Below are 20,178 nucleotides of genomic sequence, written 5' to 3'. Positions count from 1 at the left end.
TTAAACCGACAGTGCAGATAAGAAATGTAGGTACCATCGACCTTGTGACTGTATTGAATTCTGCATGTGTGTCTTTCTTATGCTGAACAAAAACAGGCTGTTAAAGTGCATAAATACTGAGAACATTTTTTTTCCCATTACAAGGTCCATTTACTAAAAGTTTGAGTCTCATCAGCAGGCAGAGTTTGCTCATTTGTCATGGAGATAGTTCATTTGTTATCACCTGACCTAAATTTAAAATTTGTAGCTACTTGCAGCATGACTCAAGGGATGGCAGTGTCACTTGACCGCTTTAGTCAAGACTAAAATATCTCAACAACTATTTGGATCACTGTGAGATTTTATGCAAACATTCTTCACCCTAAGATGATAAAACCTCATGCCGTTAATGATCATCTGACTTTTCCTTAAGCACCACCAGCAGGTCGACATGTCTTCAAAGTTATTGAACGGGTTGTCATTCATGTTCCCCTCAGGATAAACTGTTATAACTTTGGCGATCATTTATCTTTACTGCCATCATCAGGTCGAAACGATGCAAAAACCAATGACATTCACATGATCCTCAGTTGTTTAGTGTTAGTTATTAAATGTTGGCATGCTAACAGCTAAGCTAAGACGCTGAATATGGTAACGAGTATAACTGTGAGCATGTTAGCATGTTGACATTAGCAATCAAAGTTCAGCCTCACTGAGCGACTACCAAAGCTATAGACCCTTATGCTTTGTCTCAATCTGGATACTTCCATTAGTAAACTTTTATGTAGTACACTGTGTACCCTATACTTCCTGCCGTTGTGTATTAATTTCAACAGAGTTGTGTTGTCTCATTTGGAGAACGCCCACTGTGCACATGATCGCAACATGTTCTTCTTCTTGCTGAAATGCAACTGGGTGGAGCATTAGCATCAACAAAGCCAGTGGTCGTTCCCCTTCCACTACAAAGTAATGGCGACCATTGAAGGTGTCCATACTCAACTTTTTGACTGTCATGAGAGCACTCTCTAGGTACAGTTATTTTTTGTTGCCATAATTGACAGTATGAACACACTTTTATACTCAAAATAGCAAGTGTAAGTACAAGAATTGAGACACAGCATTAGTCTTGTTAAAAACCAAACAAAATCATATCACTGACAACTAAGCAGACTATATTCACTGATGAAGGCTCATAAGATGTGGATCAATGCACCAGGAAAGTAAGTAACCAAGAATTTCCTGTCAAACTGCTATTTCAAAGGTAAAGAATAAAGATCTAAGTGCAAAAGAACAGAACAGCTTGATGGCTCCATAGAAGGATTTGACAGACAGTAATGATGGGCCCAACCTCTTTGGGTGAGTTTGACATCAAGTGATTTGAGCACAATGCTCATAAATATGTGATAAACCACAGTCAAATTTCATAGTTCACCCAAATGGGCAAAAATATTATAATACAATATTTTTTCACTCGATTCTTGTGATATGTAGCCTTGTTATTTGCAAGTTTGAGACTTCTGCCCCCAGAAATTACATTTAAAAAACATCAACAGCAACCTCTCTTTCCAGAAATTTCTCAGTTTGTCAAGTTTTGTTGCAGCGTCGAGGCCAAGATTAGAGATTTAGTTGGCATGTGACATGAGGGAGCAGTCTGGAGGTCGTGCAGGTTACGGTGGAAACCAGTCACAGTTAATCTGCCGGCAATTTTCTCCTACCTGACCTCGTTCATTTGAAATCTAACATAACAAGGCAAGTTTATTCACACAGCATCTTTCAAACACAGGAGCTATTCAGGTGTTTTACATAAACAGCTGAAATCAATATTTTTATCATAACAGTGGATCAACCTCAGACTTTACTGTGAGTAAGAATTAGGCCTCATAAAAACAGATGACATTGAGATCTGTGGCTTATCAAGAGTAATGGAAACGTGGTTTCAAAAAAGCGATGTAAACTTTAAAGAGGTTGTAAAGCTGCTTTATGTCTTGATTGTACAAATAATGCAGGTAACAGCTTCAGACAACAACAGTATCCACATGGGAGCTCGGCATGGGTTCAAAATGACTTCAATGTAGAAGTGTTCGCTCGTATCCCATCCCTCCCAGTTGTCCCAGATGTGTGGTGTATTTGTCTGGCTCTCCTCAGCTCAGCTAACCCTGGGAGCAGGTCTAATCTTCCCCCTTGTCACCCCAACCCCTTCAATACTTTAATTAGTCCGTACACTGCACCAAGCTGCTGCTTCTCCAATCAGCAGCCCATTCCACAGGCAATCTCTCCATCGCCATGAGAGGCTTTTCATTAGGGCAGCCTGTGGCGTTTTATCGCTCACACAGCGACCCCTCTCTCTCTCTCTCTCTCTCTCTCTCTCTCTCTCTCTCTCTCTCTCGCTCTCACTATCGCCTTCCCTCTCTATTTCTCGCTCCACTCCCTCTCTCTCCTTCTCCCTCCCTTCCTCCACATCTCCTTCATCATCGCTCCCTTGAGTGTGCGAGTGAGTGAGTTGTGAGAGAGGCAGCGGGCTTTCTTTGTCACAGCGTGGAGGCCAAGATTAGAGATTTGGTTGGCATGTGACATGAGGGAGCAGTCTGGAGGTCGTGCAGGTTACGGTGGAAACCAGTCACAGTTAATCTGCCGGCAATTTTCTCCTCCCTGACCTCGCTCGTTTGAAATCTAACATAACAAGGCAAGTTTATTCACACAGCATCTTTCAAACACAGGAGCTATTCAGGTGTTTTACGTGAGCCACATAAATGGATTTAGAACAACAGCTGAAATCAATATTTTTATCATAACAATGACTATTTATGTGAAAGAAGCTGCTGGTGAAAACCCCACAGAGAATTCTCTCCTTACTCAGTGGTGTATTTTAACATCTTTTAGCTCACAACTTTACTCTTCCTGTTCACTGTTACTGAAGGTGATGTAAGCAAAAACCCTTTGATAGTATCCGCAAAGCAACTCCTCACAGAAAAAAAATTGCAACTAGCTAGATACCATGGTGAAGCATTTAGCAGCTAAATAACCAGATATTTCCCTCAGGAGTTGGTAAAGACCAAAAAAGAGAGCAAACATTAGACTGATATTCACCAGGTGGCCAGAAACACAACTCTAAATGAATGATAATGTTGCTCTGAATCTTTAATCATTAATATTATATAAACTTTATAAAGCAACAATATATCAGTGCTTTTTGTTTACAGCATGTAGCAATGTAGTCCAGTACAGTTTGATACAGTCGCACCATCTGTGTTCAGCACAGAAGCTAAATAAATTTTCTATGTTTGGTCCCTAAAGATTAGAGAGCCATGTAAGCCTTATATTATTAATCATCAGGAATGAATTTCAGCATAGTTTGGTAGTGATTTGTAAAGTTGGGTTGCGCTTTAAAATCTGCTCCATAACTAAATGGGAGCCATTGTGGACAATTTAAAAACAGGAGTAATGTTCAGTTCTCCTGGTTTGTATTAGAAATATGGCAGCGTCCTGAATATGTCTTCTAATGATCTTTATGGGGAAATACAACAAGGGACCTCTGCAGTAGTTGATCTTGCCGGAGATGAGGGTAAAATTAGAAAATCTGTGCCTATGAAAGTGCCAACATTTCTAACTTGGCCTTTAATAGTTCAGAAAAAATGCTGAGCTCATGGTTTCTTATATTTTGTTTGTACCATAAAATCCAGCGTACCATATACAGTAGAATGTGTTCCCTAATCTTGTGTGTATTGACCAAACTAAGCACAAAACAAACCTTGTTTTTATTCAGGTAATTTTCTCACCGAGTGGTCTTGCCAAGAATTACAGGAACTTTATTCCATATGCTCTTTGTCCAAGCTTTTTATTTACAGTGTAATGTTCCCTCACATAAATGTTGTTTCCCTTTTAGTTGTTTTACGATCCCTGCTCTTATCTTTGACCCTCTGCTCCCTCGTTCGCTCCGTCTCTCATTAGACCGAGGCATCAGAAAAGTATTCCCATAAGCAGCCTTTTGTAGGATGTACCCTGGTTAATGTCAGTTTGTGTTGTATATTACAGCAGGGTGCACATGGGTTCACAGCACAGTTAATTTTACACCTCACATTTTGTCCATTTGGTTAAGACATTTAGTTAACGGGCATAGAGGAGGTTTCTACAGTGTAAGGCTTCTAATTACTTTCATTAGTGATTAATCATGTAGTCTATGAAATGTCAAAAAATAGTGAAACAGCGCTTTTTGTATCCCAAGATGATGTCTTCAGATGTCTTGTTTTGTCCAAGCAAAGATTAAAGAAACAAACAGAAATTCACAGAAATTTGAGTTACAGTCATATGTGACAAAGAAAAGCAGCACATTCTCTGATCTGAGAAGCTGCAACCAGCAGATTTTTTGAATTCTTACATAAAAAAAAAACATGGATTATTCACAAATGGTTTCAGCTATACAACACTGAACAAAGGACAATTCAAAAAACTCATAATATCTTATTTCAGGCTGTTAAATCTTGTTTTCTTCCTCCAAGATTAATAGTCTTGTCAAGCTCCATTTGCATTATATTATCAAACTTGATCGAGCTAATGTAAAAATAAATTATCCAGCTTCAAGAACTTTTATGTAATTTGTCTCTTGATTGTTAGTTTTAAGATTCATAGTGGCTGTATTTGAGTTTTTGCAGCGTCGAATACATTTTCAGCTCACCTGTCCTGTATCCAACTGCTGACCTGAATTTCAGAGAGCAAGAGACTGAGTGTATCTTTCTTTCAGCAGCACATGTGCATTAGTGGATAAGGAGACTTTTAGTCTTGAATGTGATAGTGCAGCTAAATAGAGGTTTCACAACTGGTGGGAACACATGAGGCTTTGTGGAGCCTTTTAACCTAGAATATTCTAGTAACACGTGTAGACGCTTTTTCAGGGGGGTGAACCTTCAGCATCACTGAAGACAATAACTGTGAGTGTTTTACATTTAACTAGTGGATAACGCCTCTACACACACACAGACACACAGTGTTGACCGTGGAGTGACATCATCTAGGTTCATCTACAGCCGGTCACAGAGGCTGATATTCGCTGGCCTCTCCTCTCGCCGTCTGTTTAATAATTCAGCACACCTGAGCAGAAACACATTTGCCCTATCAGCTCCTGTTTGGCCAGTGGAGCGTGGAGATGGCGGTACAAGCTCCCAGTTTGTCTCCCTCACTGTCATTAGCCTCCTTCACTCCCTCCTTCTACCTCACCCACTCCACTTCATGTTTCTGTCTCTGCCTCCATAGTAATAAAACCTTAAGCGTTCATGCACCTCTCATTTCCTTCCTCCCCCTCGTCTCTCCTCTCGTCTCCAATCTTCTTCTTTCCTTGCCTTGCATCGTAATCATAATGTGTTGTATTGTATCATACCGTATCATATTGTATTGTGTCGTGTTGTATCGTATCGTGTTGTATCGTATCGTGTTGTATCATGTCGTGTTCTATTGTATCGTTTCACAATGTTTTGATAAATTGTGAATGAATTTGTAATGAATTTCATATACTGTGATCCTGCAGTAATCGTTGTACATCAGAAGGCCTACAAACAGATGCAGCTACAATAAGGAATTAAAAAACATCGGACAACAGATCCAGAGGGTTTTCAATGTGAAGTAGATTCAGGTCTCTCTGGAGAACATAAAAAAGAATCTTGTAAGAAGTGATTTTAAAGAGATTTTGCCAGCCTAAGCAGGTTGGTAGGGTGTCCCAGAGCCTGAGGGCCTGGACGTTTCCTTTCCTCTCTTCTGCAACACCTTTTAGATGTATGTAGTCTCCCCACATTTCTCCCTCTATTCCTATGCCCTGTTTCATTTTCTGTCCCCCGCAGCTAGCCAAGGATATGAAGTTGCTTTCACCTTCGCTTTTTAACACTTCTCTTCTCCAAACTCTAATGTCTAGCAGAGAGAAAGTGCTACCTTCGCTAGCCTCAGCAGTTCAGGAAATGTCTATAAATGGGTCAAAAACTGTGGAGTGTAAGAGGAGAGAAGGAGAGGAAAATAATGATCAGCACAGTATACATGGTAAATAATATACAGTAAAAAATTAGTTTTCAAGGTAGGTATAAATGATTTAAGGAAAGAAAGAAGTGTCTTGGAACAGGCAACAAGTCTAGGTTGGCAGTGTTGGCGAGAACAAATTGCTTAGGATTAGGAAACCATTGCTGTGTAGTGTGAAGTTTTAAAGAAACCAAGGTTGACTGCAGAATTTTGTTGATACTTATCCATGGCTGAAAAAAATAAGTAGTACGCCTCTTAATTTAGTAGTGAGTTGGTGGACATGTAATGCATGAGACTGGAGTTTGCATCCTATTGTAACCATATTTTATTTGTCATGACCACATTCTTTCCCTAAACCTAACTATACCATGGTTGCCATGCACCCACGTTATAGAACATTTAAACATGTTGGCCAAGAAGTCTTTTTTGGAGTCTGACCTCAACCACTTGAAGTTACAAAGCCAACATCTTAAATCTAGTTTTAGCCATCCAGGAAGCTATAGATATGATGTAACCCTTTAAGTAGACATGAGGCTTAACCCTAACCATATCTTGACTATATTTTATTCCCTGCCTTAATTCACAACTTTATACTGTAGCATGAATTAAAAACGCTGGCACTAGATATAAAGAAGTGCCCATTGAACTAACTCAAGGATTTAGCAGAATGCTCTTGTCTGGTAATTTGTTTGAGTTTTCAACGCGACAGTAACATGATTTGTCAACCCACCACAGCCTCCTCCCTAAGAGGTTCTGCGACTATAACAATGTCGCATTAGTTTCTTTGAGAGGACGGTAATTATGAAAGATGGCTCTTGAAAGCTTAAATGAGCATTTTTAAAGCTGATTTACTGATGAACACAGTGAAGGAATGAGGAGGCCAACAGAGTAATGTCAGATTTATTTTAATGCACTTCAGTTCAAACATATTGTTTCAGATGGATTCATAGCTCAGTAGATCATGTGAATAAAGTGCTCCTGATGGATGTAAAGGCTGGAGAGGCTAGTGGTAAGTGTTAGGGCAGCAGGAGGCAGTGAATCTGCAGTAGGTACCACGGCAGATGTATTGAAAGGTCCTGTTGTGTGTCTAACACACACCTGAGCTATCCATTCAGTGGGCTGACTACACTTCCCAGGGGGTCGAGGGCAGCTGTTCCTTCCTAGTTCAGTGGTGCTGTGCTGGCCTACCTGTGGCTTTGCGGTAGTCTGTGTTGCCTTTGCTCGCGGTGGCCCGCTCTCTGGGGAAATCATCACTCTGCTGGCTCCCAGCCCATTAAACAGACACTCATTCTGCCTGTGTGTGTGTCAGAGCAGACTGTGGACGGGACTGCAATTCCCGTCCACAAATGAACAAATGAAACACCAATTGAATGAAAATAGAAAAGCGGCACATTCAATAAACATCCACCCCACCCCCCCAACAGGGTCATTGATTCAATGCATACACAAACATTTCATCAGTTTTAGGCTATTTCTCAATATGAAGTCATTAGACGCATCCATCAGTCCACCAGATTTTTCCATTTTGGGGCCTGTTTAACAAACCCACTGAGGAGTTTTATCATGCTCAGGTTCTCAGGCTCGGTGTAAGCCCTCTCAGCATCTATTATCTGTGTCTGTACATCTTATGTAACACACAGGATTTCTAGCAGACAAACACTGTGTTTCAAAGCCCGCCTATTGTTGAATCTGGATTATAATTTATCACTCAGCTGCGAGCTGCCGCAGACACTCATACAGCAGCCAACAGACGAGGTCTGCTTGATTGTGGTTCTCCATTGTGTGGAAGAACAGGCGGGGAAAATGACATTTTGCAGTCTGGAGAGGGTTATTGCCTACTTTGGTTATGTTACTCTCCTGTGGAGTGTTGTGGGGCATAAACACCTTTTTTGTTGTAATGCTGAACAGTATTTACACACTTCTCAGGGCAGATTAGTATGATCTGTAATCATTATTTTCAGTCGCTCTACAGATATGTATGAAAGCCATTGGCAAAAATAACAACAGCTTTTCTGACAAACTATTCTGCCAAGACGTTATCTTTTATGGATCCCCCTGGAATTTACAAAGCCATACATTTGTTTTTGTTTTTTGTTTTTACTTTCTTTTTTTGGGTTTTTTTTGTTGATAAAATCAAGAGTCTAGGTTGTGCAACTATTTCTCAGACAACTCTTTCTGTTTTGATCTGTTTAAAGTAAACACTGCAAAGGCCAAATAAAAGAGGCTGTGAAGCATGTGTTCACCTTTTTGACTTCAAACGCCACAAAACGAAGTCACTATAGTTTCAGAAATCCATTTTAATTAGAATCAACAACCTTGAAAGGACTCACAGAGCCGTCGTCCTTTTGAGCATTTTATGTCTGCTATTGTGCACCACAGTATGTAAATGTTCACAGCTTTTTCCTCTAATAACTTACTTGTTATTACAAACTGACCTCGGACCACTTTCTGCAGCAACAGCAGTTTTGAGTCTAACAACAAAGTGCTGATGGCAGGAGTACCTTTCTACCTGCAACTCCAGACTGTTAATGTATATTACACACCAAGTCCCTGAAGGACCCGTCAATGGTAACTCAGTCTTTTTAATTACCGCATTGCTACGGTGGGGGGTATGGAAGTCATGAAAAGAAAAGCATTTGGAGGTGAAAAGAGGTAGCTTGTGGTATATTTGGTCAATTTTCAGACGAGCTGAGGACCAAATAAATTACCCATATGGTCTTTTTTTAATCGTAATAGTTTGTTGTTTCAAGTAAACTTTTGTTCTTATAGTGGTCTGCTGTGAATGTGAGTTTAAATCTACCTTTCTTTCTTTCTGACTGAGATTCTCATGTTTGAAACATGCAGACACACAACACAACACAGAAACATCTGCTCTCAGTGATTTTGTTTTCGTAAACTGATTTTACACCTTTTGATTGTCAAACTAGCCTAGATTAATTCTCCAACATGAGTTTTGATAATACAAATGTTTCAAAGGAAGAATCCCAGATAGGGTTTTCAGTATTCATGGGAAAAAAAACAAACTTTATTAAGACCTTTGACAAGCAGATGATGAAAAATCCTCATTGCCACACTGAAGGGCACAGTCCCTGTGAGTCACAATCTGATTTGCATAGCTTAGACAACAGACAAACTGTGCAAATCATTATCATATGGTGGGGGAGGTGACAGAGATGGACACGTTTGTTTCCCTGTGGAGGCCATGATGTAGCTCTTTGATTAAAGCACAGTGAGGCTGAAGGGTGAGAGATTCCCTGCTGTGAGGATTGAGTTGAGAGGCAAGGTGATAAGTTTAATGTCAGTTCTACAGAGGAGAAACTAAACACGTGATGCACTGTCACAAACGAGAGCTGCTATTAACATTAAAAGAATATAACGCACAGTTAAGTCAAGTTCGGGTTTTTATTGTTGCACAAGAGGAAATTCATTTTGCAGTAGAGCAGTGTGAAAAACATAAGCAACACAAGAAAATTCAATAAGACAATTATAGGCATCAACACAGTACATGGCATGAAATAAAGGTAAATAAAAAATTCAATCACAAAAGGGATAAAACACAATTATAAGTTGTGTGGGAAACCAAGAGGCAGTTAATGGTGTTTTAGAAAGTGATAAATGAAAAATTCAGACTGTTGACTCTAATTTTTGGAAAATTTGATGTCAAATGTGTCAAATTTCTTAAAAAGCAATTTGCTTTGATGGATTTAGCTTTCTGTGCATGTCCAACAAAAGAACACAGTCAAATAATGAAAACATTTAACCTAGTCTTTGTTATTTTTTCCCGCACCCTGGAGTTTTTGACTCGAGTTTTGACACTCGCATGCTTGTGCATGTGAATCCCGGGATTCACAGACCCATGACGTCACCCACAGGTCTCTGAAGAGCCGCTGTCAAGCTCAGATTGTGGTAGTTCTGGTTGCCGCCATCTTGGCAGTCCTGCCTCCGTTGCCTCCCAGCTAATCTAAAAATGGGCAAAGGCGTGGATTGTGGGTGGACCTGAGGCAAGCTGAATGAAGCCTGGGTGCCCAAACAGGCCATCTGTAACAGCACCTACCTGTCAATCAAAGCAGCCACACCATTAGTTATGTATAACTTTAAGTCCTAATGTAATCTGAGCAGGTGAGTTAAATAGAAATTCAGAATCAGTACAGTGGTCATGAACGAGGAAATTAGCTATCAACTTCAAAAAAAGTTTTGTACCAGGTTGTGAACATTTTTCATATTTCTGCTGTGAAGTTGAACATTTTAACATGGGGCTTAAAGAGATTGACTCGTTCTGTAGCCGGCCTCAAGTTGCTGTTTAAGGAATTGCAGTTTTTGGTACTTCTCCAAACTTGGCTTCATTTCACAGCCACGGAGGTTGCCGCCTGGTTGATACACATTCCTGCCATTGGTTTCGTGTTATTCCACTGATCAACAGGTGGTAGTAAAGCGCCAAAGAAGCAGAAATGTGCAAATGAATGCAGAGAGGTATAAGAATGCTTGCATATAAAAATGTATGTAAGCAATGCAGGTTTCAAACTTTCATTGTGTTTTATGAGGAAGGAAATGCAGTCAACGTGTTTGTTAACAGTGAATATCTTGTTAAAAAAGTTAAAGTTAAGATTATATGAAGTAGTATATCAAGTTAGCTAAGAATCAGGTGCCAGAGTTGGCTGCACAACATGTGTGATAAGTTGCCTGCATACCTGTCACACTACTGGATATCACATGCTGATGTAATCTCATATAATGATGTGACACAATAAATGCAGTATATGTGCACATAGCATATAATATGATATGATATGATTCGACATGTCTAAAAGCCTTTTGCTGTTCTCACAGCCAGGTCTCTAAAGCGATAAGCTCACTAATTACAGTTCAGAGTGTGAGCTCTTGCTCTGTTGTTTATCTAAAGGAAATTAGAAGATAATTATATTTGCAAAACCTGTTTGGACTTGCTCTCTCTCTCTCTCTCTGTCTCTCTCTCTCTCTCCTCCTCTCCTGCAAACAGTGCATTATTAATGCCGGAAAGCGAGCCTCTCCAAAACAAATCACATACTGTAGCATCAGACACAATATTATTCATTTGATGTCAGCCACTTGTCAGGATGATTTGATTAAAAGTGTGGTTTATGAATTTAACATCTGCTGTCGCTACCTATTGCAGGGCTTTTTTTTAATCCTCCATCTTGTGTAGTGTCCATTGGGTTTCAGCAAATGTAATCACCACTTTTAAAGAAACAGAATTAGAAGCCATCGCTGATAACCAACCAGTGTTTAAGGTACTTTCCAAATCATTATCATTATTTCATCATGCATTTTGGAGACACAAGACAAAAGATTAACAGATTAAAGATTACAGTCCAACTGATACTCAACATTGATCCTGGACTGGAGAGTTTTAAAAGTCTAATAATGGAACATATTTTGTTATTTCTTTAGTGCAGATTTGATCGACAAAATATAACTGCAGTATGCAGTATTAAAGGCTCTGTGTGGAGCTGTGTATACATTTAGTTTTTCTCACTATCCTTGAGGTCTTACAAATCTAATGAATGCATTTGCTTCAATGCTAAACAGTAGCAAAGCCAGTTTTTAAAATATTTAAAATTGTGGTTCCATCCGTGTTTGTTTGGTCTTCTTCTTCACTGTCTTTGTTGGCACATTGTTACGTTTCTTGGCATGTTACCCCATACCAGCTGTTGCTGAGTAGAAGAGCCTGAAACCGATGGCAGGAATTACAGCGCCCATGTGATTGTGCATGTGTGTTTTATGCACGATACAAACAAAACAGACACACTCACTAAAAAACATTGGCTTCAAAACTACTCCCTCATTCACTACTTTATTATCTCCCCTTTATCATAAACTCTTAATCGTTTACTCAACAGTGAGCAGTAAATTGAGGTTTTAGACACTTACGGTATCATGATTTTGTGTTGTCAGCAGTAATTGTATCATCTATAAAACGGGGGCATTGCATTGTGGGATTGTTCTTTTCATCCATGGCGAAAGTTTTGAGAGCACATACTGCTATAGTGGATACTTAGGACATTAGGACTGTTTGTAGATGTTTTGCATCAATACAATCACATTCTTGTTTGGTGAAAAGTTTTTTTGATTTGAAGGACAGAGCCCTCAGAGCTTTATATAGAACCAGTTTGTCTGATTTGTGTTGTCTGCTGGAGTTTTATTTTTATCCATCTTAGACTGAAATCCTACCCTAAAAAATAATCTCACAGACAACTCTTGTAAATAATAATGTGGGGAATAAACACCCTTGTGCGACAAATCCTCACATGTATCAAGATCTTTCCTGGCAAAAACAGCTAATCAGCCTCCCATTCATCCTGTTTATCTGCATTTAAGCTCAGAGATGCAGCAGAGAAGGTTTGTCCATGTGTTATCTGTGATGTAATGAAGTGACAGCCTGAGCTCTCACTTGGTAAAATGGGTCATGGCTGGATATTGACATAATTACCCTTCATTGGCCAAGCTGTCCTTGAGCAGGAAATGAATATTTCTCTATTATGTACAGGGTCACCTGATGTGTCCTTCAGATTTAATAAATGCCATCACACAAACACACAAACACACACACACACACACACACACACAGGTCCATATACTGTACACAAATAAATAGGCACATAAACACACAAACACACACAGAACATCCTAAAAACCTTCAGGTAAAGAAACCTGCTATTAATCAATCAGAATTGCGACAAAATACTTCTTCAGTCTCCAAGTGTCAGTAATCGCCTTTGATGGAATGGCCATGAAACCGATTCTTGTTGTGTACGAGGACGTACAGCAGCTTTCCTTTTGTCCACTGATCTACACCAGGGACAGCACTGCAGCAAAAGCAACTAGAACAAATCCACTGCAATGAGCCTGTAAAGAAATTAAATAATAATCCATCCGTCCACTGAAAGATTGGTCCCCTGGCTGCCTACTGATCTTAAAGTTTTTTTTTTTGTTTCCTTGACTCGAAGTAATTATTGTTCTGGAAATCAACAAAGGTTTTACAGAAAGCATTGTGGGGATTCCTTAAATTAAACAAACAGCAATTAAGAGGCATAATTTGCCAGATGATGAAGATGGAAGAACTGAGCCTTTTAACTTTTAAATACTTAAATTGTACAGTTTAAAATGAATGTTAAGCAACAACAGTAACAAGAATAAATGAAAGAACACTGAAAAAAGCAAATATTTACAATAAATAAAAAAAGCTTTTTTAACCCAGAGCACCATATTACAATCACAAATTGGGTCTTTGAAACTAACAATCTGTGAAGTCCTACAAGTAAATGTGTTTTGCCTTCATGGCAGTGTGACCATCTGTGGTGTGTTTTCTTTGCACATGACCCTCTGAGAAAAAAAAGATAAGACACAGAAAGTATAGCAAATTTTCACACTGTGATTCCCAGCATGCACGGCTGGTGTGTTGACTTTTATCGATTCTTGTAGATGCCCAAAGTGAAGCAGGAGTCACTCAGTAAGTGCTGCACATCTGGTGAGTCAGGCTTATAGCAAATAAGCAAATGATACTTAGATAAACATTTACCTCCTGTAGTCGGATAGCTGATAGATTTCAAATTAAACCTGAAGTTTTATCAATTAAAAACTGTGTCACAGTGTGGGCAGAGTCAAGTCGTGACTGGGAAATGTAGAAACAAAGATGACATCTCCACAGGTTTGACTAACGTCTCCCCTCGTCCTCTTCCAGGCCCCCCAGCTCGGCACTCTGATGGGCGTCTATCTGCCGTGCATCCAGAACATCTTCGGAGTGATCCTCTTCCTCAGGATGACCTGGTTGGTGGGAATTGGAGGTGTCATTGGGACTTTCGTCATCGTCTTCATGTGCTGTGCAACAGTGAGTGTGTTGCCTACTTTTACTTTAGCCCTTCGGTCTCAGCATTGTGTGGCGGTGGGTGGGGAAAGGGCAGCAGGCTAACCTGGGTTATCCTGGATTGAGATGTTCACACGTTTTTGAACGTGTCATTAAAGTATGACCTTAAAATGGAGATACGCATGTAATAGCACACATAGAAGTAGAGAGAGGATGGGTAATGAGCTGTGCAGTACTAAAATATACCAGATGTTCACTATCATTACATTAATTGAGGACTGAGGACACCGGAAAGAAAGAATCTAATGAGCTGCCGGGATTAGATTATGACAAATTTAGTTTAACATTTATACAACAATCACTTTAATACTGCTTCTTTGGTTGGTTTAAGCCATTGTGGGCAATGCTGCAAATCACTGAGCAGCATTTTTATATGGCTCTTGCATAAATGCGATAAAGTACATTGATTTATCAGATAATTTATTCACTAGATTAGCCAAAAAACACAACAAGAAGATTTGCTCTATCATGAAATGCTAGTATAAAATCACATATAACATCCTGTCCTTTCTGTGCTGATATCTTGGCCATAATTCTCTTCTTTCCCACCTCCTGTGTGGAGTCCAAAAAACGGGTCGGGCATAGAGCCGGCATTCCTGATTAGTTTGTGCAGCCTCTTCATGTCTGAAGATTTAGCTGCCCTTCAAACCTCCACAAAGACTCATAAATTGTCTCAGAGTCTCTAAATGCAGACTCTAAATAACGTTTCTTCTAGAGTCTGACTGATACTTGATTTTTGGGGGCCAGATACTGATAATAGAGAGTAAAATTCCAATATATTAGCCGATATTCTTTATTTATGTAACTACACGTTTTAGAAATAATCCCATGTGACAAAGATATGTAATGGAGGCAGGATATTTTCCAGTGCACTGAAACACTAAACATTCACCAATAATTTCGAGTCTCTTCAGCCCTCCTGTAATATTTTTTTTTTTACATTTTTGAGACAACTGCATTGTTAATCCAGTTTAATCAGCAAACTCCTAACAATATGTTCATGTTAAATGATAACTTTGGTGAGTTTCTATATTTTTGTTCTTGTCAACAAATCCCAAGACCAAAACCACCAATGTACGTAATAGTCTGTTTGTTTCCCATGAGCCCATTCATTCCCACTCCAAGACTCGTGAAAAATTGGTCATGATTTTGTACTTTCATTTAAAAAAATGTTTTATTAAAAGGCTCCATAATTTCATAAAACAGCGGGCATTGTAGTTTTCAGCAAACGCTACTCAATAGAAGTAAATTGTGCATTTCTTGGGGACTATATTCGGATGCTAGTGAGTATTTACGACAGCAGGATGGTGGATGTGGGATCGACTCAGAATACACTACGGTGCCTATTTTTATGGTAATGAAGGAACATGTCAATCAGTGCAACAGCGTGGCTCAGTAATGTGTTTTTTTTTTAATAGTTTTTGGAGATCTGTGGCACAGAGGGATAAGATTACTTTATTTGTTAAAAGGATAAATTCATTGTCTGTGTCCGTCATTTTGATGTGATTTGTCAATGACAAAAAAAAGAACATCTGCAGACACATCACATCTAAACATCTGTACATGCACACGTATGATTGCAAAACATGCATCGGCAACAGAATTTATGATAACAGTCCTCTTGTTTTCTACCTTATATTATTGTTCCTTATCACTGCCTGAGTTGTGGACCAATATGCGACTAGCACTGCAGTCTATTGGCATCATAACATACTTTAGTGTTTCAACGTTTCATTGCCTTTGGAACCTAGTAACTGTTTTTACTTTCTAAAGTGTTATTTAGTCACTTTTTTTGTTTAATGTACTTGTTTGCTTACCCCCGCCTCGTTCCCCCTACAAGTGTTTTCTGGCCAGGCTTATAGTGTAAATAAGGAATCGTTCTTAATGTATTGCCTAGTAAAATAAAGGTTTTAAAAAGGTGCTTCAAGCTTCATTAAGGCAGCATTTCAAGGGAGCAGTATTTATCTTATTTTATCCAGTTTGATCATACTATTGGTGAAGTATGATGTCGCTGTAACTGCAGTCACGTGACATCAGCTTTTTTACCGAACAAGGTTCCCCTTGAGTTATGGAGAAAGAATGAAGCGGCCGCTCTTTCATTGCTCCAGATGCATTTTAAAGTTTTACCATTCAGTCCCATTCAATCTGTAAAAAGAACAAAATGGATGATGACACACTGTGATGTTCCCTGGATCACATTAACGTCAGTGCCATGGAGCTGTCATGTGTCAGAGTGACTTTGGTGTTGGACTGACACCCCCGTCGTGGCCTTGAGACTCGAATCACAAAAGACAGTGTCCCACCGGATTGGCAGCGCTGCTGTCAGGGATCCGAGTTGCTGTTACAAACTGATTGTGTTTGACTTGTTTGATACATTTGATTGTCAGGAAACATATAACGCGTCTCCTCCTCCTCGACTTCCTAACATTTCATCTATTCAGGATTGAAGAATGATTCTGTATGTTTATGTTTTTGCGTCTGAATTCAAACTGTGAGGTCTATCAGCTTGTCAGGGTTGTGTATCTTTTCTCTGGTTTTGCCGTTTGTGTCGTGGCAGGACTGTATGTTGGCATGTCTGTGTGTTTGTGCAGCCTAGATTCTCCTCTAGCACGGAGTATATTTATAGAACAACCCCCTCAAATCCCAACCATAGCAAAGTTGCCTGCACAGACACACAGGCAATATGCTTCCCAATCATGTTTCTCTGTGACAGTGTAGAGAGGGCTTTGAAACAGCATGCTAAAGGAGAGCAGTATGTATTTGTATTGATTCTGGTACTAATTTGAAAGCTGATACGACATGTAAAGTCTGTGTAATGGTAATTCCGAGATTTCCTTCAAAATACATTAAATATGTTGGAAAATGATAAGCATGTGAAAAGACTGAACGATATATTACTGAGATGTGGAGTTAGAGGTAAAACAGTTTTTCACCAGTTTTCAGTTCAGGATTTTTTGGGCGGTCCTAAAGGGTGGCTCGATGACACACTGAGGCTAACCTGAGCATACCCCCTCTATCTGTACCCCTGCACCCATAGCAGAGAGATAGAGATTAATTCATCTCGCTCAGAGTGTTTAAAAGTTAGTCATGTCATTTTCTGTTTTAGTCGCTTCAAAAATGCTGCTTGACTGCTCCCACGAGTGGGCGTGGCTTCAGCACATTCACCGGACACGCCCCCACAGTCCTGGAGCTGAGAACACAAATTACTACCTGATTTTGACACCTAATTTCATAAACTGAAAGATATTTTTAATTATTCGAATTTGGCTGGTGGGTTATTAACACTTCTTCTACTTCTTTGGTCTGACAAACTCAGAACTTGAATTTGACACAACTTTTATCACAGGTAACGTGTTAGTTTATTTATTTTCTAAAAGATGAGCTATTCTATGGATGCTTTAAAAATATAGAGCTCAATTTTATACTAATAATAGCTTCAAAACGCGCAAGATCAAAGCTGGCTCACACTCAGTTTGACAGGAATCTTACAATCTTACACTTTCACACACGCACACTAAAATGCCTTTACATGTCATATACCGCTGAGCATTTAACCACACACATTCTGTTCCTTGCTCATTTTTTCTCACCATTTCTCTCTCTCTCTCTCTCTCTCTCTCTCGCTTTCCCTCCTCTCTCTCTCACACACACACACACACACACTCACACACACACACACACACACTTATTTCTTATCAGTCACACCATGTTCATTGCAGAGCCCCGGGGCGATAAGCCTGAGCATGAACGGTGTGTGTGAGAAACCCCCACCTCTTCTCTCATCCTGAGCTCCTTACATAACACATAACCACCCAGCCCTCCAGGGATTGTCAGCAACACACCATGAGAGAGGGTGTGTGTGTGTGTGTGTGTGTGTGTACATGCATGTATACAGCGATCCCAACCTCGGTGAAATCCACAGGACTTGAAGAGTGCCGGGATCACGCATGTTGTAAAGCTTGATAATATACAGCATGACCCCATGTTTTATTCACATGAATGCATGATGGGATATCACTGACAGAGCACTTTTCATTAGACGCTCAATCACAGCAGCTCATATCTGTCCAACACTTACACCATTATTTTTCTGTCACGCAGCATTTTGACAGAACATTAACGAGCCGACGAAGCCGCACACATTCTGAGAATCATTATTATTCGACAAATGCGCCTCTGTGAGGAACAGCTCTGACACATTATACCATTAACCATGAAATTATACACACACACGCATTTTAAAAGTGAGCATATGACTTCAGACAGCGTTCCTCTGAGCCGACATATTCAAACATGCTCTGCATGTGTGTATTTTTAGCCATGATAATGAATGCAGGCTTGTCACAAAGATAAAATGAGGTTTAATATTCTAGATGGAAAGTCATCTGTTGTTTGGCCTTCCTCATTACTTCCAGGTCTTGAATCCAAATGGTGAGAGGAGAAAGGTGATTTATTTGCTATGCTAAGGATGCTTTTCTCTCCTCATCCCTTTCATTTTTTACTCTCATCTCTCCCTCAATTTCTCCAACACTTTTTTTTTATTTTACTGTCTCATTATTTCCTCTCTCTCCTTCTCTTTTGCTTCTTCTCTTTCCACCTACCATCCAATTTTTGTCCTGCTTTGCCACCTCCACCTCCTCCTCCCTCTCACACAGCTGCATCTCATCCTCTCGCGCTCAGTCTCGATCCCCCGATGTCAGTCTGAAACTAAAAAAATCACCTCCATCTCCTTCACCTGACACTTTTGACTTCTACAGTATACCATCCACAGGAGTTTTCAAGTGACAAACAGTGCACTGAAAATAGACTTCTACTTTACTTATTGTAAGTGAATTGATGAAGTTGTACTTAACAAAAGTATTCTGCATTTGTGTAATGAAGCATACTAATGAAGCTCGCTCTCAGGGCAGCGCGAAAACTCCATTCCTGTCAAAACCAATTTCCGCTCAACTGTAGAGGTCGACTAAAGGCCGGAACAGAGTTTGTCTGTAGCTTTGGGAAGAAACAGATCTAAAGTGTCCTTTGTAGTCAGTGTCACGGATATATCAGCGAGCGGTCTTTTCTTAAAAATGAAAATTAGCGTCTTCATTATGTTCTCTGGGATCAGCCCATAATCATGATGGCTTAGCAATTATTCAAATTTTTCTAGCATTCACACTGCCTTGGAAGGAAATCTTTTATCTGATATGTAAGCTGTTGCTCATGTGAAGAAGACAGATGGCGCGGTGGCATAATCTGACGTTTTCTAGTGGCACGCTAGGAAGCCAGTGGGCTTGTGGGGGCATGTGAGCGTGGAGGTATAGGCACTGACTCCAGGCTTCATAGAGAAAGGTAGTGTTAGCAAACCAGAGTACGGTGTATACTCAAGAAAAGTCTCAAACCTTCACAGTTTTAGGTTACCTGCACTGCCTGAAAGTGGGACGATAAAAACAGGCCACAGGCTCTGGGTCAGTGGGAAAAAAGACGCTGCATATCCTGCAGAGCACTGCTGCCTCCAGTGCTAGTCCACCAATCAGGTGCTGAATCACACATAAAGTCATCAGGTAAAGTAGTTGGACTAGTTGGCCATCAATCATCTGAGACAAAACGAAAGGATACGAAAGTTAGCCTTGAGTTTTTAGATATTTAGTCTATGGTATCTGCTCCTTAGGGCACATGAAGTTCATTTACATGAGCGGCAAATCAAAGTGTGACCTTGTGAGACGAGTCCAAACTTAGCAGGACGGTCACAGCGATCTTCTGTGTTTGTGACAGCAGCTGATTGATGACATTTGTTAATGTCCCTGTCTGCAGTTGACGCCCGGAGGGTCATGTGCAGTGAAAGTAGGACACTGCTAAAAGTAAAGGTAAAGTGAGAAATAGGATTTCATACAAAAAAAAAAAAAAAACAGAGGAGAGAAGTGAAATTACCAATCTCACCAGAGACAAAATGCTGGTGTGAGTTTTAAAAGGTCATAGTTGCTACTGTATACTATCTGGAGCTTGTCATGATCCAGACAAAATATGTCTAGACACAAAAAAGGATACATCTACAATAAATGGGAAATGGACTGTACTTACAGTATATAGGGCCTTTCTAGTCTTCCGACGACTCAAATGTATTTTGGGTCACTTTAGGAAAAGTCATTAAATTTCAGATTAAAAGAATGACGTAGGGAATTTTTACTGCTGTCAAACGTCAAAATGGGTCAATTTTGATGTTCATATATCTGATTCATATTGCCTTTTTACCTTACCATGTAACCCTGAGTCCTGTTTCACCTGTAACGTACAGTACACCAACCATATCTGCCTCTACCACC

The 20,178-nt window shown here is 39.8% G+C and overlaps 1 protein-coding gene across 3 annotated transcripts in view; it reads left to right on the top strand.

The window, feature by feature from the left end:
• The window catches only part of slc12a5a (solute carrier family 12 member 5a), a 149,846-nt gene that overhangs the window by 102,827 nt on the left and 26,841 nt on the right, over positions 1 to 20,178 (top strand). For all 3 annotated transcript variants that reach the window (XM_027279551.1, XM_019258175.2, XM_019258177.2), the window contains exon 4: positions 13,694 to 13,840. In XM_027279551.1, coding sequence (XP_027135352.1) covers positions 13,694 to 13,840 — 147 coding nt within the window. The remainder of the gene's footprint in view (positions 1 to 13,693; positions 13,841 to 20,178) is intronic.

Source organism: Larimichthys crocea, chromosome VI (genome assembly GCF_000972845.2).
Source record: "Larimichthys crocea isolate SSNF chromosome VI, L_crocea_2.0, whole genome shotgun sequence".
In the NCBI taxonomy this organism is placed as follows: Eukaryota; Metazoa; Chordata; class Actinopteri; family Sciaenidae; genus Larimichthys; species Larimichthys crocea.
The sequence above is the reverse complement of the archived record's forward strand: the minus strand, read 5'-3'. Positions and strand labels throughout refer to the sequence as shown.